The sequence below is a fragment of the Pteropus medius genome, unplaced genomic scaffold, assembly GCF_902729225.1.
Source record: "Pteropus medius unplaced genomic scaffold, Ma_sr-lr_union100, whole genome shotgun sequence".
Classification (NCBI taxonomy): Eukaryota; Metazoa; Chordata; class Mammalia; order Chiroptera; family Pteropodidae; genus Pteropus; species Pteropus medius.
The window spans coordinates 3,509,736-3,537,142 of record NW_024349800.1 but is presented as its reverse complement, the minus strand read 5'-3'; the positions used below and the strand labels follow the sequence as shown (position 1 = coordinate 3,537,142).

Below are 27,407 nucleotides of genomic sequence, written 5' to 3'. Positions count from 1 at the left end.
TTCTTATCTCATTTTGTCCTCACAACAATACCTTAAGTGAGGTACTATTATCTTCACTTTATGGATGAGGACACTAAGGCCCAGAGAAGCTATAGAAGTGGCCCTTGATCACCCAGCCAGTAAGTGAAAGACCCAAACCCAGATCTGTCTGACTCCACAGCCCTCCCTTTAATCTTGCAAGGATATAGCCACCATCTCAACCAAGAGGAGAATGCCCAGGGTAACCAGCATGGCACACAAATCTCTGCTCCTCACATGCCCAATGTCCAAATGGATTTGGTACCTGACATTCAGTGACTTGCTCATATACTATTCTCCTTCCACCTCTCCACACCCTTGCCAAACTTCACTGTCACATAGCCACCTTCTCCACATTGCCTCTCCTCTGCTCACCTGAATGCAGAAGTGACTGCTTTAAAGGACCCCAGACCCTTGGGAGTCTGTCTGATGAAGAAGAAAGCACAAAGTACCCAGGGCAGAGGGCAGAAAGTGTTTGGGAGACTGGGTGAGTCACTTAGCACAGCAGCATGGAGGCCTCCGACCTCCAAGTTTTGAAGCTATCTTCCTGACCACAGTGAGGTCTTAGAAAGGGAGAAACAGGAGAGATGGCTAAGCTCATAGGTAGACTAACGGGAGATGTGACAGGCTGCCACAACGCTCCCTCCCAAATGATGCCCCAAGACTTGCCTTGGCTTTGGGCAAAGGCACTAGGAAAGAAGGCCTGTCCTCATTCCTCACGCCTCCCTCAGTGACTTCCTTGGGCATCGGCTTGAGCAACAAAACCAAGAATGATAATTAAAAAAAAAAATCAAGGCATAAATTGTTGAAATGTTTAGAGAGTGCAGTATGCTGATGTCTGCAACTTACTTTGAAATACACCAAAAAATAAAATGAATGGATGGATAGAAGGCTTGGGAAGGTCTGTGATGAAGCAGACTCAGCAAAATGTCAATGGCAGAATCTAGGTGGTGGGTATGTGGGTGTTCCCTGTACAGACAGAACCAACAAGATGACAGAGAGGAATTTCCCATCCAAGCAGTAGGAACTGGTGGGCTCACTGAGGAGATGAGTCACATCTGCAAAAAGAGAGTGTAACGTTTCCCAGGGCGCATCAATGAGAAGATGTATGCTTTGTGACCAGTGACTCATGATCACATTACTGGGGGTAACCTGAGGAAATCCCTGCCCTGCCCAGGTGACAGTCAGCAGCCAAGCCCAGTGTTCAGTCCCCAACCAGAAAACTTGGAGTTTTCTGGGACTCAGTTGTCTCCTTCTTGACATCACCTCAAAGGTTGAAAATACTTCTGAATTCCTTAAATCATCCATCTGCAATTCATGGATTTGTCTGAGCAGTTCTTAAGCCCCATTATAGCCACAATTCCCTTCTGGATGAGGTGGGACAACTTCCTAGAGTTAAAGGGAGAAGGAGGAGCAAAGTACAAGAATGTACAAGTACGTGTCCCCCGGTCATGCTTTGCTCTATTTTATGGATTCATTTTATACTCTGTCTCTGAGGCATTCACTAAGGAGCCTGTGTCCGTTATTTATTTTCCTCATTTGTCTTTCTTAGAGAATCCTTTCTTTCTTTCACTCTTTGTGTCCTCTCCATTGTCACTTATTTTGAGATATAAACTATATCATATGAGGCACCCACCGTCCAAGCAGGAGCATAGAGCTGAGATGATGACCACATTCTACAAGTATTTAGTGAACACCTACTACATGCTGGTCAATATGCAAGCCACCATGTGAGAGGTATGGTTGAATAGGATGTTGTCTATATTCTGGTAGGTAGTCTTGGGTGGTGATCAAGTACAATTTGGATTATCTCCACAAAGATGTTAACTACATACTTGCTTAGAATGACATGCACTTGACCCTTTCCTCACTCATTCTCATGGCCTTAATAAATTCTAATGTACCATCATATATTACTTTGGAGACATGTGGCTTCCCCCTCTCAGATGACTTACAATATAAAAACATTCATATGACCATAAATAAATCATCTCATCTCTCTCTGGGCTTCATTTTCACAAAGGATATTTTAGAGAATTAATTCCTGGGCTTTGCCACCTTTTACTGATCAGACACATATAACTGCTAATGGGAACTTCCTGTCAGCATGAAATAGCCCATGGGAATGAGTCAAAGGGAGGAAAAGAAAAGAGCTATTGATAGTGAAAAGATTGAAAATCATTGATTTTACTTGATGCCCTAATTTTATGGCTGTGAGAACTCTGGCAAAAGGAGGAACAATGTCTGTTCAGGTCAGTGATGGAGCTGGGTCCCCTTGATTGAGTCTGGGAGTTTCTCACTATGTAACACTGCCTCCCGGGGGTAGAGGCGGGTGCGAAGTGCAAGGATGGAGGTGAAGCTGAGCTGCGCCCACTTGTCTCTAACATTTGGAACATCTCCAAGGCTCTAATCAAGGAAACAGAGCTATGTTTGACCTCTTTGTGAGCATTATGCAGGACTCGGTACTTGCCCTGCAGGGCTTTCCAGTGCATGGCCTGCATATGAGAAGTGAGGGACGTGAAACATGAGGTTCACACACCAGTGAGTTTTCACAGGGAAGAACATCAAATGTCACAATCCCTACAAACTAAGTGTCTCAAAGCCCCATCATCTTGCTGCTCAACAGACAGAAGAAATCCTTGCTCTCCCTGCTCCAATCTGCGCTGGGTCAAAAATCATCAGAACATATTGCATTTACAAAGCACACCTCTTCCTAACCAAGGAGGAATTGGAGACAGCCACAGCATTTTAATTAACAGAACTGCATGCACCTATCTTCAGCCCTCATGTTCCTTAGAACTCTGTTGTATATATTAGCCTGTTTGATACTCTTGACAGTCATTTGAGGTAGAGAGGACAGGGCATATTATGATGGAGGCCCAGAGAGGTTAAGTGATCTGCCCAAGGTCACAAAGCTAGTAAGTTAGGACCTGATTCCATGTCTAGTCTAACCTCTTGGTTTCACAGATGAGAAAACAGGATCAAAAGGGTGGAAAGATAACATGTTTCAACTGGAGGTTCTGTATTCTAGTCCAGTTCTCCATCAGCTGTGACTGTGGGTAAGCTATGCCCTCTCCCTGGGACTCAGCTACTTACACACAAAAGAAGAAAGTGAGCCTAGACAATGACTCTCAAACTTGTTAAAATAGCAAATATAAATGGGCTCTGTGGATCTTTTTGTCAAATACCTTGATGAATATAATTTTATACTATGTGCAAGAAGCAAATTTTCTGTCAGAAAATATATTCATGGATAGTATGAAACATGCAATCATCAGCATAAACATATGACTTTATGAATAAAATTCTGCTGTTGACTTAACCATGAATGACTAAGGGCTATTTCCCTTAATATTAATGTGCTGCTTGAACATTCAATATGTGATATGCAAGACTAGCAGATGAAGAGAAGCAAATACTGAGGGTTAAATTGTTTTCATGGAAGACACAGAAAACAAATAATTATGAAATATATAACAGCCATTTAAAATTCTCCTGATGCCAGACATGAGAGAAGTCAAAGTTGAAAGATGATGAGGAGGAACAGACCTAGAAAGAAACACAGAGATATCCAAGCAGACAGAAGCCCGAGAGGCTGAAGTTTAAATTCTTTTCTGAGGATAGAGCTAAGGTTACAGCCTCTGGGCATGACTAAAAGCTGAGTGGGCTTACTGTAAAAAGTTAGCAGCTGGAAAAGGATTGTCCTGTAATGAATGAGATATTAGAAAACTCTGCCCCTCAGCCCAGGACTCAACATGGCAGTGCCAGGTATGGGTGTGACCACATACTACTCCTGCAATGTGGATACCCGAGTTTGAACTGTAACTTTAAAATTACTATCCTAGAATTCCATACTCAGCTAAACTAACATTCAAAAGAGATAGTGGAATAAATATCTCTCGGATATATCCTGACTAAGAGAGCTTAGTTCTCAAAGGCCTTGCTGAAAGAACTACTAAAGGCTGTATTTCGACAAAAATGAAGTTGACTCCAGTAAAAAAAGGAGTGAAAATAATAGGGACAAAAGGAATTGGTAAACACGTTGTAAAATCCAAGTAAGTATCAACTCTAAAAAGTAATAATGCAATATAGAAAAGTGGTAACACACAATAACAAAAACGATGGGGGAATGTGAATTTGGAGGAAAATTTGTGTCCTATGGTATTTTCTTGTTTGAAAAAGGACAAAATTAGTTAACGGCTACTCTGACTAACTTGGCACCCACATTTTCTGTCTTTCCACTGTCCTTGGGGGAAGACCCTTTCTTCCCAGCCTGAGGCCACTGCATGTGCAAGTATTACAGCATTCTCAGGACTTTACAGGGTGGCCCTCCAATTGCAGTCCTTTCTGCCAAGACAATTGTGGCAGTATTTCTTCAATGGACAGTGTCTGAACTCTTCTGGAAAAAAAAAAATAGGCCCTTAAGAGGTAAAGGAAGGAAACCCACAATAGCATGACTTCAGAGAGCCAAGGATCACTGCTCCATTTCCAAGCACCAGGTACAATTTGAGTTTCGGTTTCCACAGGCTCTCCTGCTTCTTGGGCCTTCTCCCCTCTACAGCACTCCTGTCCAATAGAATTTTCTTCAGTGGTGGAAATGTTCTATATCAGCTCTGTCCAGTATGGTAGCCCCTTGCCACATGTGGCTATTGAGCACCTGGAATCTGATTTGTGAAACTGAAGAAAAGGAGTGAAGATAATAGGAAGGAATTGAACTTTAACTTTCATTTAATTTCAATTACTTTAAATAGATGTGGCTTGTGGCCTCCACATTGGACAGTATATAGTTCCAGAGGGTGGCAATCCCTGAAGGGATCCATCCTATTCCTAAATGATCCAATGAGAGACAGGTCCCCTTTTGCAGAAATCCCAGGAGTGATCGTTCTCTCCCTCTGCCCTGGAACATGAGTGAGGGCAAGTGGGGGGCCCAATACCCAGCAAATCCTTCTTGCTCATCTTATTCAGCCCAGTGCCTCTGCCTCCTCTGACCTTATTGGTATGTCTGAAAGGTCCCAGCCTTCCATGAATGTGCTAAGACCAGCACTCCTCAAACTTCGATCTCATACAAAACAGTGGGGGATAGTGCTGAAATGCAGACTCCGATGGAGCAGGTTTGGAATGGGGCCTGAGAGTGCATTTCTAACAAACTCCTTAATAAAGCTGAGTCTGCTGCTGGTCTAGGGACCGCACTCAGAGTTGTAAGATTTTACATAGTTGTCTTGAAATGGCAGTTAGTTCTGCCTATATGCACAATGACAGCTAGCAGAATAACAGCTTACATTCATATCTGTATCTTCCCTTTTTTCCCAATCTGTTCTCTATAGGATTATAAAAGTATTCTCTGTGAGAACAGGATTGGTTAAATCAATCCACGCTACCCAGTGCCTCAAAAATGTGTGAAGTTTTGGTCAAGATAATAAAATAAAAGACATATTTATCGCTTAAAGAAAATAATAGCTAACATTTATAGAGCATTTCCTATGTGCAGGACACAATGCTATGCACATCATGAATGAGCATTATCTTATTTAATCCTCACAACAATCCTGTTTACAGATGAGGACATCAAGGCATAGAGAGGCTAAGTAATTTACTTGAGGTTACCCAATTAGTAAGCGAATAAGCCACAACTCAAATCCAAGCAGTCTGATGGTAACCCCTACATCATACCTCGAGCTCTGGTTGAAAGCTCAAGAACAGAGATCTCAATTGTGGGGGTGGATGGACTCTTTTTTACCCATTTCCCATTTAAAAAAGAAGTGCAGCTCGCTGCTGGTGTTAATTTTATATAAACACCCTCTTTGAGGCTGAAGCAAATTTGGTTTTCAATGTGAAAATAAAGTGTAAAAACTGTTTTTGAAATTATTTCTAAACAGAACTTATCTCTAATCCTAATGTAACAGGAATGTATACATAAATCGGATTCATCAAATGAACCTTTGGCTAACTGTTCGAAAACAATGCTAACATCATGCATAGGAATGCTGCGTTTTCTAGGACTTTACATTTTCAGCAATTGAGAATTACTATATTTTGCAAATGGAAATACTAGTGGTCCCCAGCCTTTTTGGCACCAGGAGCTGGTGCTCCTATGAGAATCTAATACCTGGTGATCTGAGGTGGAGCTGAGGTGGTGATGCTAGTGCTGGGGAGTGGCTACAAATACAGATGAAGCTTCGCTCGCTTGCCTGCCGCTCACCTTCTGCTATGTGGCCCGGTTCCCAACAGGTCATAGACTAGTAGTGGTCCTTGGCCCAGAGCTTGGGGACCGCTGGGAATACCACTACTAAACACAGAATGCTATAAAGAGAATGATGTCATTTGTTTCCAAAGACTATTGATATATTAGAGCAATGCAAAAATAATAATAAAAGTGAGATATTTTGTGGCAAACTTTGGGGGTAAGGTTAAGACTATAACCCATGAGTTACCTCAGGGTAAAAACTGCAGCAGCCAGTGATGCCGGTGAATATTCTTGGGCTAAACGGGAAATGGGTTAAAAAAATATGTGAATGAAATACCTGCACACAGATGCTTATGGCAGTTTTATTTACATTTTCAAATGTGGAAGTACTCAAGATGTCCAAGGTGAATGGATAAACAAACTGTGGTACATCCCGATAATGGAATATCATTCAGTGATAAAAAGAAAAATGCTTTCAAGCCATGAAAAGACACATAGGAACCTCAAATGCATATTACTAAGTGAAAAAAGCCAATTTGAAAAGGCTACATACTGTATGACATTCTGGAAAAGGCAAAACTATGGAGACATCAAAAAGATCAGTGGTTGCTAGGAGTCTGGTGAGGAACGGGGAGGAGGGATGAACAGGTGGAGAACTGAGGATTTTTAAAGCAGTGAAACTATTATGTATAACACTATAACGGTGGATACACAACATTATACATTTGTGAAAATCCATAGAAAATACAACACGAAGAGCAAACCCTAATGTAAACTACGGACTTATTTAGTTAATAATAATAAATCAATATTGCCTCATCAATTGTAACAAATATGCCACATTAATGTAAGATATTAATAAAGAGAAAACTGGGGGGCAGGGGTAGGGAGGTATATGGGAACTCTGTATTTTCTGCTTAATTTTTCTGTAAAGCTAAAACTGCTTTCAAGAAAGCTTATTAATTGTAAAAGGGGATGCTTAACGTGTATAATTTTATGTCCAAATTTGAGGAGGGGGGCCAAAGGCCCTCTCCTAATGAAAAACTTCTGTTTCTTAGAATACATCCACCCACTCTCTCCACTCCACTCCCACAGAGCCTAGCAAATGTCTGGCAAGAGTGGATACTTTGCATATTTCTGATGATTTAATTAAAAAGCAAAGACTTAGCACAATGCCTGGGATACACTAGATGCTCAATAATACCTCCTGGATGAATGAACACAAGGTTGGAATTCTTGAAAACAAACAAAAATCAGCCTAAGAATCCCTGGAGACAGGCTTGCAATTGTTTCTCTCCTGTGATGGTGCAGCTGGAGTCGTCACTCTCCATGGCTTTTACTAGCCTCTGCAGTGGCCACCCCTGGTGTCATCTCTCTCTCCCATGTGACTGCAAAAATCCTCGAGGGCAAAAAAAAAAAAAATACTGCCTGATTCATCTATTCCTCATACTCCCATCCCATGGTCAGGCCTGGCATGCAGAAGATGCATCTTGAATGTTTGCTGACATCTCTGTCTCTTTTCTCTGTAGTGCCTCTTGAGCTTCTGGGAGTAATTAGACAAACTCACATGATAGTACGAACTCAGTCATACCTGCCCATAAACCTGTAATGTCACAGCTGGAGGCTGCTTCTTATGTATCCTATGATATTGCAAAGCTTCCACTATCCTTAGCAGACAGACAGACTCCATTCCTGTCTTACATCCTCAAATCAAGGTCATTTGATATGTATCTCTACTTTTTTTCATTTCCAAACTCTATTTTCTGCTTTTTCTATGCACCCGGAGAAGTTTACATGTGCTGTTTCATCTAACTTTACCATATCTATGTGTGGGCAGGAGATGAGTAAAAGATTGGACCCTGCCATCTAAAAGCTTACAAGAGAGGAAACTGAGGCTCAGAGAGGGTGAGTCAGCTGCTCAAGGTCATACTGTGGATAATGGAGAGGAAGACATTAAATACAGCTCTGTTTGACTCTAACACTTTCTGTTGCTAAGCTCTGCTGGGCCTCTCTCATCTGAGTAATCTTCTGAAGTCACAGCTGTGTTCATGCCAGTCAATCTCTTGCCCAGAAAGATTCAACAATTCCCTACTGACCACTGAATGCAATCTTAAACTCTTTGTGTTTGGCATCCAAGGTTTCCAACGAACGAGGTTCAATCTACTGTCTCCACCATTTTTCTTCTGATTCCCTGTCATGAAACCTGACCTGTAGCCACACTGAACTACTTACAATTTCATTCATATATTTATTCTCTGGTGTTTGCTTATCTTCAAATAGCCTTCCCTTTCACATTTTTCAAGGAACAAATCAAAGGCTCCCTGTTTCCTAACATCTTCTCTGGGATGGGCAATTGGCAATAATTTTGTTCTCCTCTGACTGTTTGCAGTCCTTTATCTAAACCACTATATGGCATCCACCCACCCACCCACCCACCCATGCATCCACCCATCCAAAAACCTATCCACTGACCCATCTATCCATCCACCCACACATCCATCCAGTATTGACTGGGAGCCTAACATGTGCCAGACTCTGTACCAGGGGTCCAAGGACAGTCCGTAGCAGTAGACAAATATGTTCTTGCTTTATATGGAGCTGACATTCTAACTGGGGGAGAATAACAGTAAGCATATCAACAAATGAACACAGATTGCTTCAGACAGCCATCAGCCCCATGAATAAAATAAAACAGGTGCTTGGTTAAAGTCTTGGAGTTTAGTAGGGACATTTGAGCTCAGCTGGTGAGAGACAACCTGACTTTGAGCCAAGACCTGCAGGGTGAGAGGGAGCTAGCCATGGGGATATCTGAGGGAAAAGTGATCTAAATACACAGGGCCTATGTCAGGAAAGAGCCTGGGATGCTGAGGGCTGTTTGGGAGATGAGATCAGGCCACAGAGGGCTCCTTGGCTGAACAGTCTGGATTTTAATCCTAGCAAGGAGAAGCTGCTTGGGGTGGGGGTGGGGGAGGGGGGGCTCTGGGGGAGGTGGGCAGGCATGGTTGTAAGGAATCAGACTTCTGCTTCTGGTTATGACTGAGTGACGGGTAAAAGAATGGCCCTTCTGCCATAAGCAACTATGAAAGCAGATAAAATACAGTAGGCAACTGTTTTCAGGTAGTGGATAACATGCAAGGGGAGACTGCTATCCTTGAGAGATGGGGACCTCCAAAGGGGATTTGCCCAGCCCTCCGCCTGGGGACAAGAGCTGGAGTCCAAACAGAACACACATGAAACACACAGTCTCACTCAGCTGAGGGGGCAGGGCCAGAGTGTAAGAGCTGAAATAGCTGGGATCTATCGTGCAGGACACCAGAAAGCGGGGAGCTGTGCGGAGAGCGGGGCCCCCATATGTCCACTGGAGATGCCCTGTAAGACTCTGGCTAATGGCTGGGCTGTAAACATCCAGGTGACACCACCCAAGGCTTTCCTGTATATTTGAGGTTGAGAGTGCAATAGAGACACCAGAGGCTGGACACTGCCAGGGAAACAGCAGTGCAAGGGGACTGGGGCTCCCAACCTGCCAGTGTAGACAGACCTAGTCAACGCCAAATATTCGCCCTTGGTACTTGGCTAAGACATGGAAAGATCTCACTTTAGGAGAAGGGATTATGCCTTAGGTTGGGGTTTTTCCACTTGGTACTATGGATATTTGGGGCTGAATGAGTCTTTGTTGTGGGGCTGTCCTGTGCATTGCGGGATGTTTAGCAGCATCCCTGGCCTCTACTCACTAGATGCCAGCAGTCCCCCACCCCAAGTTGTGACCATTAAAACTGTTCCCAGACATTACCAAATGTCTCCTGGGAGGCAAAATTTTCCTAACTGAGAACCATTGCTCTAGAGTAAGAACTACTCTGGACTCATCCTGATAAAGTTTTGAAAGTGTCTAATCAATATTGTACACTTGAAACTAATATAATATTGTATGCCAAATAAAAAAAAACTGTACACTTGAAACTAATATAATATTGTATGCCAAATAAAAAAAAAATTTAAATCCTAAAGTCCAGCTGAGACAAGACCCACAGGAGTGACAGAGATTAGAATTCTATTAAGTCCTACTGAGTCTTATTAAGTTAGAGGAGCTTAGAAAACACACTGGGATCTTCACAGACCTACTTGCAGTAAAAAGACATACATGGAACCTATATAATATGATCAGCCAGTAATTGAACTACTTTTTAAAGTAAAAACCAACACTCTTCAGAGGAAGATAACAGAACCGGACTGTCTGCAATATAGTGTCTCCAATGTTTAATCACAATCCACAGTATACAACCAAAAACTACCAGAGATAAAAAAACAAACAAAAAAACAAAACAAAACCACCAGAAAAATATGGTTCATACATTAAAGAAAACATTAGATTTGTCAAAAACTTTAAAGTAGCTATTATACGTGTGCGTGCGTGCGTGTGCGTGCGTGCGTGTGTGCGTGTTCAAAGCATTAAAGGAAAATACATTAGAAGAACAGCAACAGGAATATACACAAACAGGGATTCATTTTCAAAGCCCCTCGGTCTTCTGTGTGAGGAAGGGATTAGGGGTAAGTGCCCCACCTTGGAGGGTGAAGCCCACCTTGGAGGCTATTCTATTTACCCAGATGAAGCTGCCTTGTACCTCAGTTGTTTAGGCTCCATTTAAATTAGTGTGTGGATACTACCTCAGTGGATATTCTCAAAGTGGGGGATTGACAAATTAGAGCAAATAAGCCAAGCAAGAATAAGCAAATGAAAGAATGAATAAATGTCTCAACACTGGAAACCAGTAGAGTAGAAATTGTCCGAAAGTGGAGGTGAGGAGCTTCCCTGTCACTGGAGGGGCCAATCAGCAGCTGACCAGGTCACTACAGAGGTGATTCTTATACTGGGTGGAGACTAAACCCACCCAGTGCTGAGATTCTAGGATTCTTCCAAAGCAGTTATGTAGTTCTGGGATGCTCCAAGACTCCACAGCCAGAATTGGCAGCCCAGGATTGGGCAGAGCCAGAGTGAGCCCAGCAAAATCAGATATGATGGAGAGTTTTAGCGCTGTATCCTTTACACGGCTGAGTCAGACTCACCTGGTTCAAGGGCTACCTGTGCAAGCATGAAGCAAGTGCTTTAATCTCTCAGAGCCTCAGTCCCCTCATCCATAAAACCTTTAGGATATAGGTTTTAAAATTCTCAGCACCTAGAGATAGGACTGCTCTCATAGTCATAGAACCTTAGGAACTTATCTTATTGGCCATGAGAATTTAATTATATAGCACTTAGCCCCGGGGCCTAGAACATAATAATTTTCAATAACTGACTATTTGCTGATTGAATGGATCAGACAAATTACATGATGAGTTTATAAAGCACAGTATCTGACATAGAGTCAGCTGTCAAGAAATGATAACTAGTATTACTACTCTTATCAAGCACCTCTTCAACCACCATGACTGCAGGTTAAGACGGTGCTGCTGAAACTGCTGAGAATAAAAATCACAAAACTTCACCTTGAATAAACCTGTGGCTGAACGAATGTAATGAGGTGCCCCAGCGATGCACGGAATCTCACTGGAGTGTATAGGAATTCTGATTCCACAGACAGGCAACTCTTAAGGAATTTTAAGCAGTCAAGAAAAGAAGAAACGTTCACTACCTTTCTTTAAGTGGGCGTGATGTTAGATCAGTAACGCATCTCTAACTCTCAAGTTTACCTGATGACCAGAAGGAGTACACCTGTGTCAAGTGAAGTCGAACTCAGCACCACCCTTCACCATTGTAATCACTAACTTAATTATGTGTCCTTCCCAAGAGACTGTCATCTCCTTGAAGAACCATATATGCCCTGATTCTGCACCCCTAGTGCCTGGTACTAAGTGGACAATAAAGCAATGCTGGTGGAACGGTGACCCTAACCCAGAATCAAATAAAAGAAAATCTTGGCGGTGGGGGGGCGGGGGGAGGGGTTTAGTCCCAGGGGGCAGTCCCCATGTCATTGAGATTTCTAATATTTTCAAAAACATATCCAATGTCTCTAAGTCGATGTCAATTTTGTACATTTTAATTTGAAAGTCCAACAGCCAAGAAGCCCATTTTTTTTCTTGGGCCCTTCGCCTGGGATCAGAATACACTGCCACCAGGTGGCAGCAATTCCACAGGTTCATCAGGTAGGGTTTTAACCCAGGGTCTTGTTTTTCCTGATTTGTCTTCCTGAGGGGTGGGGAGATTAGGGAGATTCGTGTTCTGAGGTACTCTCACTGTCTGGGCATCCTTCTACTCCATCCCCAGGATTTGGACAGCTTAGTTGCAGACTCTAGTTCCCTCCATAAAGAAGGCTGACTTGGGGAACATGTGCACACCCTGGGAAAGCAAGACCCTGCGATTTGGATCCGTGACAGGCCTTTCTGTTCTTGCCCTGAAAACACACACTCGAAACACAATGACAAGTGAGAGTGGCAGGAATCTGGGGCAGGAGAAAAAAGTGCTTTTCTGCAAGAGCCCCTCCACTCCCCAACGACCGAAAAGACAGAAAATAAAAAATTTGAGAGAAGAAAAAAAAATTGAGTGGAAGCACTTCACACTTCAGAGAGAACACAGGGCTGACAGTGAAGACAAACAGATGTTTAGAAAGTTATAACAGACCACAGAATGCAAATTGCCAGGAGACAAAGAAGGCGAGCTGCTGTGTTGCTTCAAGTTCTTGACGAGAAACTTAATTTACTGGATCCACAATAAAGGCACTCGGTTCCGAGTTCAAAGCCTCCCCCTGGGGTTGTGGGGCCCTGACTCCTCCTGCCCAGTGCTAGTGACATGGAGGCAAAATGAGGACCACCACCAGTGTTCCTGGAGCCCAACTGCATGCCAGAGCCTAGGGCTGGGCACCAAAAATGAGGACTAGAAGAGCTTTTGCATTCATGTGCACACTTGCTATCTGTGAGGTAGATATTTGTATGACAACAGTCAGATGAGAGAGCCCTGAGCCCAGAGATAAAAGGACAGGCTGAAGGCTACCTAGCTCATCAATGGCAGTAGAGTGACTCAAATTTCCTTTCCTCAACAACAGAAGCCACAGCACTGAAAACCCCTTTCTCTGGAGAGCAAACCCACAACTGCAGTATATGCTATGCCACCAAAATGTAATCACATAGGTTTTTGTCAGAAATTGTCCTTCATTCATTCATTCGAAAAATATGTACTGAGCTCTTACTGTTGGAAGGCACAGTTCTAGGGGCTGGAGATCTAATAGTAAATGCAATAGACCAATTCTCTGCCCTCATTAAGTTATATTCTAGTGAGTGAGAGGACTGATACAAAATGAACAGTGTCTGAGATACTGGCAAATGTCACAGAGAAAACCTAAGCCGGGAAGGTGGACAGGATGTGTGGGGGTATAGAGGAGGTGTGATTTTTAAACAGTGTGGTCAAGCGCCCCACCCCGCCACAGAACTACAACAGTAGGGCGTACAGCCCTTGAGACCTTAACACAACTTTCATGGCTCTCTCTCTTGACCTTATAATTAAATACACACACACACACACACACACACACATACACACACGTATGTATGTATGTATGTGTGTATGTATGTACGTCTCATGAGGAAGGTATTCTCCTCAGCTCCCAGGCCCCTCACACCTGTCGTTACCGGCCTTCTGAAGTTCTCTGGCTTCACTGGTTGTGGAGTTGGGAGGAGGGGGCCACTAGGAATGTACCCACCCTCAAGCTCAACACTTAGCTTTCAGTGGAATCCCTGTTGCATAAGCCCAGAGGGCCAGGAGGGCCCCTCAAAGGGAATGTTCCCTTGCCTAAGGCTCTAGGAACTTTGCATCAGTCAGGCACCCTGTGTCCTTTTAGAAATGTAAATGACCAGCAAATATGCATGTCTGAGCCCCTTGTAAGCAACAGGAAAAGGGAGCAGGGGCCAGGACTGGAATGGAGATCCTGGTTCCTAGAGAGGCTGCAGGGCTGCATGGAGCTCCTTATCACTCTGTTTGGGATGTGGGGAGAAGAACGTCACATGGGGCAGGAAAGCACCCCGGAGGACTGTATTCCTCCTGTGGGTCATTGTCTCTCCTTCCCCTGATGGCTTACACAGGCACCAGCCCTCCCACCCCAGGCCCCAGACATCACAGACACATTTGCAGAAAAGTAAAATTCTGATGGTAATATGCAACCTGCACAGCTATTACCGGAGCCCCAGAACAGGGCTGGGCCTTCGGGCTACAGGATAGATAAGGCAATTTAGGGGTTCTGTCTAAAGCCTGCAGCATCAGTTATCAGCCCTCCCCTGAGGCCTCCAGCCAAGTAAGCCCCTGAGAAGGCGAGAGGGAAAACTGTGGCCTAAATGTAGCTACTTTATATCTGCTTAAATGTGTAAAGGGCTTGAGTTCTTGGCAGGTTTTGGCACAAGGACCATTACCAATAACAAATTGCTACATTCTTCTCAAAAGACCAAAAGGAAGAATAAGAAGCTCTGATCTCGTCCAACCCCACTTCCTTCTTCTTAAAGGGAGAGAAATTGAGGTGAGGAGAGGTGACACTCTGGCCTTTTCAACCATACTGTGGGCTCTTTGGGGAGAAGGAGAGGTCTTATTCATTCTACACACTGTGTGCCCAGCACATGTGCCCAATGCAATGAATATTAGTGTAATAAACAAAGGAATCGCTTAGTTTGGCTCTGGGGACAGACGAGTGGTGCATAGGACTGTCAGGATCCCTGTCCTTATGGAGTCCGCAGACTAGGGAGGACTCCCAAGAAAAGCTCGTTTCACCCGCTGCTGGTCCTCAGTCCACCAGAGACTAACTACCCCCAATCCCCGGGGATGGGATGGAGCAGCCCAGGGGACCAATGGAGCTCAAAGGCAAGAAATATAAATGTGTCCTAGAGTCAGCCTCTGACCAGCCCTCTGACCTCTGTAGGGCTCATTTCACCCTAATCATCTCGCCTTTCTATCTCTCCACCTGTGGTGGCTTCAGAATCAACACTTTAGTCACTCCAAGCAGAGGAAGACCTGAACACTGCAACTTCTAGATCATTCCTAAGACAGTAGGGTGTTCACACTCCCAAACCAGCCAAACCACCAGGTCTATGATAACTCTCTGAGAACTTTCGTCCTTGGTGCAATTTGAAGTACAAAGGGGAAACTCAGTCAGGATGATTATTCAGAAAAGAAAAAAAAAAAAAAAAGGTCTGGACTTGTTAAAGAAAGAACACTACCGAGAGACATAAGACCAAGCCTTTTACTGACCTCCTGATAAAATATTTCCAGCTGGCAGTTCTCCTGACCTATTTTCTCTAACTTTGAGAGCCGTGCCTCAGTTGAATCCAGTGGGATCATGTGGCTACCTGAAATCCTAACACTATCCAGGGATGCTTTTCCAGTCCTTGCTGCATCCCAAACAATTATAACTATGAAGTCATGGTTCTGATGTGGTTGGTGTCCTGGTTTTTCCTTCATGCACACTAAAATAAATATGTAGCTGTAAAAGGAAAAAGAAGTTCTTCTATCAACTGGGTCCTCACACTTGACATTCATAGCCTTCTGATGGGGTAGGCAAGTACAACCTGTGATCCTCATTCTGAGGAAGCAGAGACTTGGCCCTAGAGAGGTAAGGGGGCTTGCTTGAGGCCACACCACTAGTAATGGAAGAGCAGGAATTGAAACCTGTGCCCTCTTGCGTTTCATGGTCTGGGGTATGCACAAATGGGAACTACTGGAACTGGGTGGTGTGGATCTGTTGTTTTCTTCTCAAGACCTCTAACCTTCCTTCATTTAGGAATTCTCCCACCCAGAACCCAGGAACCCTAGGTTTTAATTGGGTTGCTAAGTTGCTGTGTGGCCTCAGGTAAGAAGGTCAGACTCTCTGACCTCTGACCTGGATCTCTCTGTCAAGTGGACATTCTAGCTGGGGTACTGCGATTCTACTGACCTGTTCACAGGCGGCCTTCCCTTAGTACACTGAGACAAACTTTGTGTGATGCGCCTGCCTCCAAAGTTTGAGGAGCTGTCAAAACCTCAGATTCAGCATGACTATCCACCCTGCCACCAGCCTTTCAGGCCCCAGAACAGATTGAGAGCAGGCTTAAGACTGCTCACACTTCCTTTTCCAGCCATGCTGGGCTCTTCTTGCAACACACTACAGCTTACAAAAAAACATCAGCTACATAGAGTCTTGTTTTCCTCTTCCTTTGGGGTTACTATCCTTATCTCTGCCCCAGAAAATCAGATATCACTGTTGCTTTTGTAGACACACACACACACAAACATATGTACACACACATTTCCTTGCCACCACTGTAAAGGGATCAAAAATTAGTACAGTTCACAGATCTGGTGAGTCGAAGGTTTTTAGACATTTTTCTAAAGCAACATAACCTTTCTCCAAAAATCAAAATAGCTCTGGTTCTTATATTCATTCATCAAACATATTTTTGAGTATGTACTATGTACTAGGCTCTAAGTTAGCCAGGGACTGGGGACACAGTGATGGGCCAAGCAGATATAGACCCTGCTTCTAAGCTGCCTTCTCAGTGAGGCCTCCCTGGCCATCCTGTTGGAAACTGCAGATCTCTCCTCCAGCACTCTTTCTCTACTACCATAATTTGTCTACATGGTCCCAGTCACCATGTAATGGATTGTGTGCTTTACTGTTTAACTTTGTTTACTGCCTTCCTCCCCAACTAAATATAAACCCCGAGACAGGTATTACTGTTTTGTCACTGTCTACTGCTATATGCCCAGCTCCTATACTAATCTTTAGTAGGTACTCAGGAAATATCTGTATAATGAATGAATGGACATTAAACAAACAAGTCATTTATGTAACGCCTACATACAATAATTACATGAATAGTTCACTGCAAACATGGCAAGTGCTTTGGAAAATAAGTACAGAATACTGGAGGGTGCGTGGTTGGCAATCGGGAAACATTTGTCTGGCAAAGTGATGTTTAAACTGAATCCTAAAGGATAAGTGGATGTTAGTTAGAAAAGGTAGGGAGAGAAAGTCTGAGGAAGAAAGGAGTGTTCCCAGCAGAGAAACAGCATGCACAAAGGCCCTGAGGAAGAAAGGAGGCCAATATCCATAATGAACTGAAATAGACAGACAGTGACAAGTGATGCAGCAAGAAGGCAGCTTCCGAGGGACCTTGGAGGCCCCACCATTTGAATCTTATTCCAAAGACCACAGGAAACCACAGAAGGGATTTAAGCAAAGAGGTGCTCATCAGATTTATATCTCAAAAAAATCACTTTGCTGCTTGGTGGAGAGTGGCCTAGAGAGGTCAAGAGCCATTTCTGGAAGACCAATAAGGAGACCATTATAGTTTGTCAAATAGGGGATGGTGGTGACCTGGACCAGGCTGGTGGCAGCAGAGGCAGAGAGTAATACAGATGGAGGCGGGGAGGTCAGGTAGGGGTCAGAGCCCATAACTATCCCCTCACAGGCATCTGAGGGTTCTCCACCTCTTTCCAGAAAAGGCCAAATAGTAAACATTTTGTGTTTTGCAGGTATACAGGAAATAGTCACTATAGCGGGCATGATGTTGCCCTCCAGTAGAGCCTGTTTGCAGGACTTTCTCTTGACTGGTGTCTGAGAACTTGGCTAAGATGTTCCCTATGGTACTAAGTAATTTGGTTGTATTATCTGCCTGGGACACTGAATTCTGCTGTAGCAGCCTGCCTGGGCTGTTTGTATAGCAATGTGATTTATGGTGAATACCTGCTTTTCTTCTGAGAGTCTAGAATTCTGATTGATCATGCAGGCAGAAAGTACCTGTGTACTTAGTAAAACATCGCCATTAAAAACCTGGACTCTGAGTCTCAAGCAGGCTTCTGTGGGCAGAAATACTGCCCACATGCTGCTGCATTTTGATGCTGGAAAAAGTTCTGTGCAGCCCCTCCTAGCAGAAGAACACAGGAAGCCTGCATGTGAATCCTTCCAGGCTCCACTTGATGTGTGTCTTTCTCTCTGATGATAGAAATAAACCACATCCAAGAGCATAACTGCTTCTAAGTCCTGTGAGCCCTTCTTATGCATCACTGAATATGTGTGTGTGTGGAGGGGCACTTTTCCTAGAACAGCCTTGGCAGATAAGAACTGGCTTGGGAACTGAGGCCCCAAAAGGAAAGATATGGTAGGATACTTACGGCAGACAATCTGATGAACTCCTGGCCTCACCTTTGTTCTGGGTGTGGGCGGTATGTGTTTGTATGTGCATATGGTATATGTGTAGGGCTTCAAGGTCAAAAGTATCGACTGGGTTTACTAAACTTTTCTGATCATTAGAATCCCCTTTGAAGTTTCTTAATAATAATGATACCCAGGTGCCATCTCAGATCCCCGAAACTGAATCTCCAAGGGTGGGGCCTGGAATCTGCATTTTAACATGTTCCCAGTGTTCTGATGATCAGCCAGGTGTGGAAACTGGGTGATACTCGAGGCCTTGACTGAACTCGAGGACTAGGATAAGGAAGCCTATGAGCAAAGGAAAACAGGGAATCTGTCCTGGATTAAGGCAGAATTTGTGGATCTAACAAAAATACACAGACCGGTGAATTTGGAAATACATTTCCAAAAGCGCTTCTCCAACTGAGCCTGTGCCATCAGAGGTTGGAGTGGGTAAGACTGACAGTCAGGAACTAATTTTCTTCTTTGTAGGGATTCTGCCTGTACCTCAGGATGCTGCTGTCAGATTCCTGGTGGTACCCTGAGCCTGGCACGGCAGACTGAGACAGAAATGAGTGCACATCACCACTCTACCTATACCTTAATGCACCATAATGAGGTATATCTGAGTTGCACTAACCAGTACTCCATAAACATTTCCATCCAAGTTCTCCTCACAGCAGGCTTGAAGGCACAGACTACAAACCTGAAATTTCTTGCAAGTCTCATGTTCTACTGAATGCAGATTGCAAATTCCACTGCATGATCTATCTATGTTTGTTTTAATAGAAAAACAGGTGCCTCTTCATCCAAATATCTTTGAGCACATTATTTCACACATTGAAATTATCTGGGGACCTCTAAAAGGTACTGTTACCTAATACCCAGCCCCAGAGAGTTTAATTTAATTGGTCTGGGTTGTGCTTTGAAAATTGGTATTTTCAAAAGCTTCACAAAAGCTACTAACAAGTAGTAGAGGTTAGCACCCCTGGGCCATAAGATGCTCTATTTTCATCTCTCATCTAAATACACCAGGCATAACACCACATACCCACTTAGAGAAACTCAGGCATAAACATTTACTACCCACTATTCAGAACAGCCAATGCCTTACCAAAGAGAACTAACAGGCCACAGTTATCACCAATTATTTCTTTCTATGAGCTGCCCCCACAAAGAAAATCAATCACCAGCAAAGTCCAGTTTCTCTCACTGAGATGCACAGCTGTTGAGATCTGTGATCTTGGGTGGGGGAAAAGGTATGATTTTATTTTCAGTAACCTCTAAATGAAATTTAGCATTTCCTTCAATTATGACTGCAGGCAACAAATCACAGTAATGTCAGCAGTAGAAATGCCAGATATTTTCTTTTCACAGTAGAGATACCTCCTAATATCATTTACTGTCATTGCTGCTTTGAAATCGTGATAATTATTGGACCCATTGCTGGATCTTGCTATTTAATGTACTGGTAAAGTAGCACATTTTTATTACATCACATATTTGTCCTTTTTAATGTTTTGGTGGTTGTAGCTCAATATATTTTATTTACTATGTATTTAATTTGTGCATTAAAAATTATACTTCTGAGAAGGGTGCTATAAGCCTATAAGCTTCCAATCGTTCAGTTGGCCATTGAGCCTCTGCGGCTGGCATTAGAGGCCTGCAGAAGGCTTCTCAATAGTGGCAGGCAACTGTGCACTGAACAAATGACTCTTACCTGTGGGTCAGAGAGCCGGGAGAGGTCGGGGTACAGGTAGAACTTGATGCCTTCAGAGGCCCCAGGCAACGTGACCCCTCGGATCAGGAGGATCAGAAGCATGACATAGGGGAATGTTGCAGTGACGTATACAACCTGCCCAGGAGAGGAGAGACAAGAATCAAGAAGGGGTGACAGTGGTGGGTAATGTGGCAGGCCCCTATTGTCTAGCTGTGAGCAAAGGGCTTCCCAGTGCAGCCGTAAAAAGTGAATCCTTAACAGACTAGCTCCCGCTTCCTCTCTTGCCACCATCTCCTTAAGGGCTGGGTCTTTCAATAAGTCTCTATTGAGTGCCTACAATGATGTTTGGTATCACTGATTTTCAACCATTTTTGACCACAACCTACATAAAGAAATATACATATCACAACCCTGTAAACATTGAGCTGAAATAGGAAGTTTCACAAATTCATAGTCGCTTTTACATTTGTGACACACTCAATATTTCCTATCATACTCTATTCCATTTATATGTCATGCTTTATTTCATTTTTTTTTTTTTTAAAGCTGATCGTGACTCTCTAAGTTCACAGCATAATTCACCAATGGGCCCAGATCCACATTTTTGAAAAACACTGCTCTTAATGAAAATCAAGTTTTCATAGCCAAGGAAAAGACGGGACAGGAAAAGATAGAAAAGGGAAGGGTGAGCTGTTGTGGGGCAGGAAAGACCCAGTGTTTGCCTGGAATCATTTCAGTGTCATCTGCTTGGAGGCATGTAACTAGAACCAGTGAACCTGAGAGGCCCCTTCAGCCTATGGATTCAGCGTAAGAATTAAGACAATGAAAGAAAAAAATCTTCTCTGAGCTTCCTCACAAAGAGGTGGTTAGAAGGGCAGGGCAATACCTTCACAGACTATTAGGAGTTCCTGTCCTAGAGGCCGTGCCCCTTATCTGAGGTCCCTGCAGGACACAGTGTCCCCTCTAATTCTAATTTTTTTCTCCTTTGTCGTGAACTCTTCTCAGTGGGGCCTGCCTGTTGTATCTGTTTAGATCAGCAACTTGTCAACATCTGGGGGCCACAGACACATCTGAGACTCTGATGACAGCTATGGACCCTTTCCTCCTTCCCCCAAGAGTACACAGACACAGATATGTGTGCAAGCTTTTGGATTGTTCAGAGACTCTGATTCCCCAGATAAAGAACCTGTGCTCTAAGACTTACTATCCTAATTCCTCCAATGCTAGTGTAGTCTCTCACTCCTTTCCAACCTAGGCTTTCTTTTACCAGTGGTACAGCCCTTCACTCCATTCATTCATCTATTCATTTACTCACTCACCCGCCTACCTACTCACATACCAAAAATAGTCCTATGTACCAAGCACTGAGCTAGACTCTGGAATGTACAAATAAGAATAAGTCACAGGATGGAATTTTCTTTTTCAAGAGGCTTCTCACTGGTAGAAAGATGAACATGCAGGTAGGCAGATAATGCATTATGTACTCAGGGGAGTGCAAAGGATGTTGGAGCACAGAGAAGAGAGTAGCTAACTACTGAGGGTGGTCAAGGAGGGCTTCTCCAAGGAGGTGACCCAGGTGTTGGTCTGTATAGGATAAGAATCAGTTCAGAATATGGGAAATGGGAATAGAAGGAAGAAGAGAACAAATAAAATTCCTATTACATGCTAGGCACTTTACATATAACAAAAGAAATGGCTACACTTATACAGCATTTCCCCTAGAATTTTTTCTATTATTATTCACTTTATTTTCATATAAATTAACACCGTAGGAAAACTTAAATAGCAACGCTAAATACAGTATTGTATATAACATTCTTTGTCTTAAATGCCCTATTATTTAAGAATAGTAAAATACACATCAGAGATATCAAAAGAGACAGAAAGACTACAAAACAATCCACTACTACTTCTTTGCACTTAAACTACAAACTAAAAAGTAAGAGACTATACAAATAGAAACACTAATCATTTGGTTGCTAAGTGACAAGATGGCGATTTAAACACAGTCCTCAAAAATAGGAAATAAGAACCCACATGGGGTGGTGTTGACGGGTGCTGCCAATACAGGCTAGAAGTCTGGATTATTTCATCCACTATCCCTAACCTACAACAATGGCATCATCCTCAGCCCATTCACAGCCAATTCAGCAGTCTTGTTTCCAAATCAACCATCTGCTCAATTTACATGTCATATAATCAGTAAAACAATCTCTCACTGTCATATATAATCTAGAAAAGACGAATGCAAGTCAAATATATACTAATAAGAGACCAACAGTTGATATCAAGAATAATAAATTAGAAGCCAGCAGTCAATAGGGTTGATGGTTCCTGACCAGAGAGCTAATAGTGCTATAAAATCTGTTTCCCTTAGCTTTGTAGACACAGTCTATCATAGATCTTCAGCATTTCATGTAAATGCTTAATTGTCTTTCTTCATAATGAATCCTACCAGTCAATCAGCTTAAGTCTATGAAAAGTCAGGCTTAAAATCTATTGCTTTTTTTGGGGAGGTGACATTGGTTATTGAAATCCAGTAAGTTTCAGGTGTACAATTCAACAGTAAGGCATATATATATTGCATTGTGTGTTCACCGTGCATAGTGAAATTTCTTTAAGAGATGAAATATTGCCATTTGCGACAGCATGGATGGATCTTGAGATAATCATGCTAAGCGAAATAAGCCAGACAGAAAAAGTTGAAAACCACATGAATCACTTATATGTGGGATATAAACCTAAAAGCAACAAACAAATAGGACAGACAAATTGACTCATGGACATGGACAAAAGACTAGTGGTTACCAGAGGGTAGGGGGAGAGGGTAGATGAGGTAAAAGGGGTCAAATATGTGGTGATAAAATTTATAGCTTTTATTGAATAATTTCTACTTAGGTCTCTTCTATGGCAGAAAAATAATGATCCAGAATGCCCCGAACCTGATTAATGATATCTCTGGAGTTTAACTATCTTAACCCCTAATGCTGACAAAACTTATGGAAAAGAACTATACCATGTACAACATAAAGACAACTGAAAATCGTAGAAATTTGTCTGTCATCTGTGGAACCACTTTGATGTGACTAAACTTTTTGGTCATGCTCCACTCAGTCTGTTTTGAGGAGACCAGACCATTAGGGTGTGTCATTAAGAGGTCACTGATACCCTAGCAAAATACATCCTCACCATGCCCCTGGCAGTATATATAGCAGACTGTTCCTCAGTGACCACAGTGGCATAATTTATTAAATGACTACTGATTATTTTGAAGCAGTTCCATTATTTAGAGTTCTAAATGGATGCTCTGCTTCTACATTACATTTAGGACTACACTCCCTCCAGACAGCCACACTTTCATCTGTATACTACATTTATAAAACCATAAGGGAAATAAAATATGCAGATGAATTGCCCAAAGACCACAGTGCAGACAAGTTAGGCTGCTAAAATGGAACCACCGGCTGGCATGCATTAGCTAGAAAAATTGTTTTCTAAGTTGGGGTATGAGAGCCTTGAGTCAAGAAACAAAAGGGGGTTTAGGGACATCATGATATAATACACACAAATGGAAAGGGGTATAAAAGTTGAAAACACAACGATGAAGACAGCCTATATCTGTCACTGGTTTAAGCTTTCCTAAACTAAAAGCCCTTTCTAACTTGTTTCTACCCTCAGCCATACCAGACACTTGGATATCATCTTTGATTTTTCCTGAGAACAGCTGTAGACTGTCCAAACAATACAAATCTTGTCATTAAGAGATTGCACATAAATCGCATGCATGCTGCCACATCCTTCCTGTGTTCATTGCAGACATCACTAACTGATCACAACACTCTTTGCAGCTAAGCCTGGATGCAGCCTCAGAACCCTCTACACAGGACTCAGGCAGCCCCCATTATCAGCTGGAAAGAAACCCACTCTTGGCTACCCTTGATCTCATCCATTTTTCATTTATCCATTCACAGTCCTTTGTCCTTGTCTTCAGAATTGTAAGACACAGGTGTTGTACTCAAGGAAAAAACTGTTGAATGTGTGATGCAAGATATTCACATGAAACCAAAAGGGATGCTGGAGAGACAGGCTGAAGGGTCCCTGTGAAGGGATTCAGCATTCTGGCTGACAGCAGGGTTGGAGCTGGGTCCCAAGGATAAGTAGGAATAGGAGAGGCTGAGTCAGGCAGGGAAGATGTGGAATTAGCCAGAGATGTGGAGAAGGGCATAGAAGGGCACTGTCCCTTGAGATGTTTGGGAATCTCCATGTTGTCCTCCAGGTGCTCAAGCTGGAGTCAGTCTCATCTCTTTCCTCAGCTTCTTCCATATTCAATCAATGTGTCAAGTCCTATCTACTTGATCTCTGACTATATTCTGAAGTTATACTCATTCTTCATCCCCATCATCGGGGCCCTTCACCGCCTTTATTCTCTATCATGTGACAGCCCAATGCTGTGCACATTGTGGCCCAGGTTTCAAATACACGTATCTAGGATGTGTCTTCCTGCTCCTCTGCGTCTTCCTCTACCAGCCCCACATCCAAGGTTGTGGGATATAGTGCAAAGGGTTGGACTCTGCATCAGATGACCCTTGGGTTCCAATCCTGGCTCTGCCCAGACTTGCTGTGTGGCTTGACCAGTCTTCACTCTTTCCCACCCACTCTGCTCTCCACTGTGCCAGGTTCCTTGAGTTGGGGAGCATGCCAGGCTCCTTCAGGCCTCCCTTTGTCCATATTGTCCACCCCCAGATCTTGGGCCACACACAATGTTAGCCCTGGGTGCATTTGAATCCTCACAAAGCTGAGGACTTCTCAAAGTCAGGGACTCTGCCTTCCAGTTGTCACATCAGTGTCCTATCTACTTTACACAGCAGGCAGCAGAGGCCCAGAGTAGTCAATTAGCAGTATCTCAGTCTCACCCTTTTTACCTATAACCCATGCCATCTGCCCAAATGTTGTTAAGAGACTGAAGCGTCACATTCTCTTTGACCCTTATCGCACATTCATCCCCAAGTCATTTCAGCATCCTCACAGCACTATAGCAATTTTCCACTAGCTGTTTTATTGCCTTGTAAGTTCAAGATTTCTAACGTGGAAGTTCGACTAGGAAAGAGCGTTTTGTCTTTCACTTTGTCTGCTGCAGCCGGGACAGTAAGTGGCACATAAAATGTGCTCAGTAAGTATTTGTTGGAAGGATAAACAAGTAGGCAAGCTGAGACCTGGAACCCTGAGGTTAGAATCCAGGTCTTCAGAACACCACTTTGTGCTTTGTCCATAAGAAATGCTGGATCCACATAAAACAGGATTTAGAAAATTGAATCAGATTTTAAGAGGAGTGTTTATAAGGAAATCAGAAGAGATATGGTTTTAAATGAAAGGGCAGTTCAGATACTGAGGGCAAGAAACTTCAGCTGCAAGGTGTTTCCCAGCAAAGTTCAGTGTCCCTTTCAAAACATCTGAGGTCCTATCCCAGGATTTGTCTGGAAGAGCCAAGCAGGGCTCAGGCATTATGCTAAATTACAATGTTTGGTGATGGGCACAATAAGGTCAATGACAAGGTACTATCAAGCCTGGCTGTTCCTGGTCATTGCCAGTGGTGGCTCAGACCCAGGTGGGCGTGGGGGAGGGAGGGTCTAATCTGTCAGACTTCTCAGGCTCCTAAAATGAGGCTCCTGCCCAAAGTACACCCCTTTGTTAGGAAAGAGTTTTTTACTATTGTTAAATTTCCTTTTAGTGGGTCAAGACCTTCTAAATATAAAGGTTAGCACAATTGGTGGTAATTATACTGTATCCTGTTTTAATTGACTCTAATTGCTCATTTGCATTCCAATACTGGAATTGTAGGGTGTTTTCCCCCTACTTCCAGGAGACAGCTATTTATTTCATAGCAGGAGATTGTCTGTTCCTTGGGAATACCACAAAAATTGCAGAAGGTCTGCCCCTCCCTGGGTTTTCCATGATAATGGGGTCAACTAGAAAGCTGAGTGTTATTTAAAAGGCATCAAGAAAGCAGGGTGGTGTGGGGGCAAGGACTCAGGACAACAGGGTCAGGAGATCCAATGTGCTAGACAGCTTGGGCAAGTTACATACCCTCTCTGGGTGGGTATTTTGCCATTTACAAAGAGGCGGGAGAAAATTAATCCAAACTTTAATCCCTCTTGTACCATTTTCCCAACTCTTTTATTTTTGGGGGGGTGTGGGGTGGGATATACATTAATTTACATTTGTATTATTTATTTCATATTTTCTATAAATCGATATGCTCTCTTACATTAAATAAATATATGTAATAAGAAAAATGTTAATTAACACAATGAAGAGAAAATCATTATTTTTTTAACCATAAATAGAAGGTAAATGCAAAAATAAATGCAACAAAAAGAAAATGCGATTAAATTCTAGCCAAAGGTGCTCAGTCTATATTGTTTTCTCTTTATTCAACAGCAAAAGTAGCAAGTGTCAGAGATGCATTAAATGATAAGCCAGTACCTTATACTATCTTTCACCTTAAGAGACATGAAAAGAGAATATTGTTTCATTATGTGATTGGAGGTTCACTAAATCATCCTGTGGACCTCCATTAGAAAGAACATTCCCCATATTTGTTGGCAAGACTAGATGGATATCTGAGGTCCTTCCCAACAACCACGGTGTTTTCTAGAATAGCCCACTGTCACCCACAACCCTTTCAAAAGAGCAGGACTTCTTAATCCTTTTCACTTTTTTTGCCCATCCCCTATCCCATCACATCTGGAAACTCTCAATTTGTTCTTGTATCTATGAGTTTGTTTTTGTTTTATTTACTTGTTTGGTTTTAGAGTCCACATATGAGTGAAATCTTATGGTTCTTGCCCTTTGTCATCTGACTTATTTCACTTAGCATAATATCCTGTAGGTCTGTCCATGTTATGGAAAATTTTCATTCTTTTCATGGCTGAGTAATATTCCATTGTGTGTGTGCATCACATCTTGTTTATCCATTCATTTATCAATGGATACCCAGGTTGCTTCTATATATAACTTCCAGTTACAAAATAAGTCATGGGAATATAATGTACAGCATTGGGAATAGTCAATAATATCATAATAACTATGTATGGGGACAGATGGTTACCAGACTTACAGTGCTGATCATTTTGTAAAGTATATAAATGTCTAATCACTATATTGCACATCTGAAACTAATATTGTGTGTTCACTATAATTTAAAAATAAATTTAAAAAACTTTGCTAAGAGGGTAGATAACATGTTAAGTGTTCTTACCATAAAAAAATAGTTGAGTGGGGAGACACAAGGGAACTTCTGGAAGTAATGGATGTTTTTTACTTTGATTGTGGTGATGGTTTTAGG

At 42.8% G+C, this 27,407-nt stretch overlaps 1 protein-coding gene across 2 annotated transcripts in view; it reads right to left on the bottom strand.

Annotated features, from left to right (window-relative positions):
• The window catches only part of SLC6A11 (solute carrier family 6 member 11), a 123,761-nt gene that overhangs the window by 49,430 nt on the left and 46,924 nt on the right, over positions 1-27,407 (bottom strand). For both annotated transcript variants that reach the window (XM_039886732.1, XM_039886731.1), the window contains exon 6: positions 20,063-20,197. In XM_039886732.1, coding sequence (XP_039742666.1) covers positions 20,063-20,197 — 135 coding nt within the window. The remainder of the gene's footprint in view (positions 1-20,062; positions 20,198-27,407) is intronic.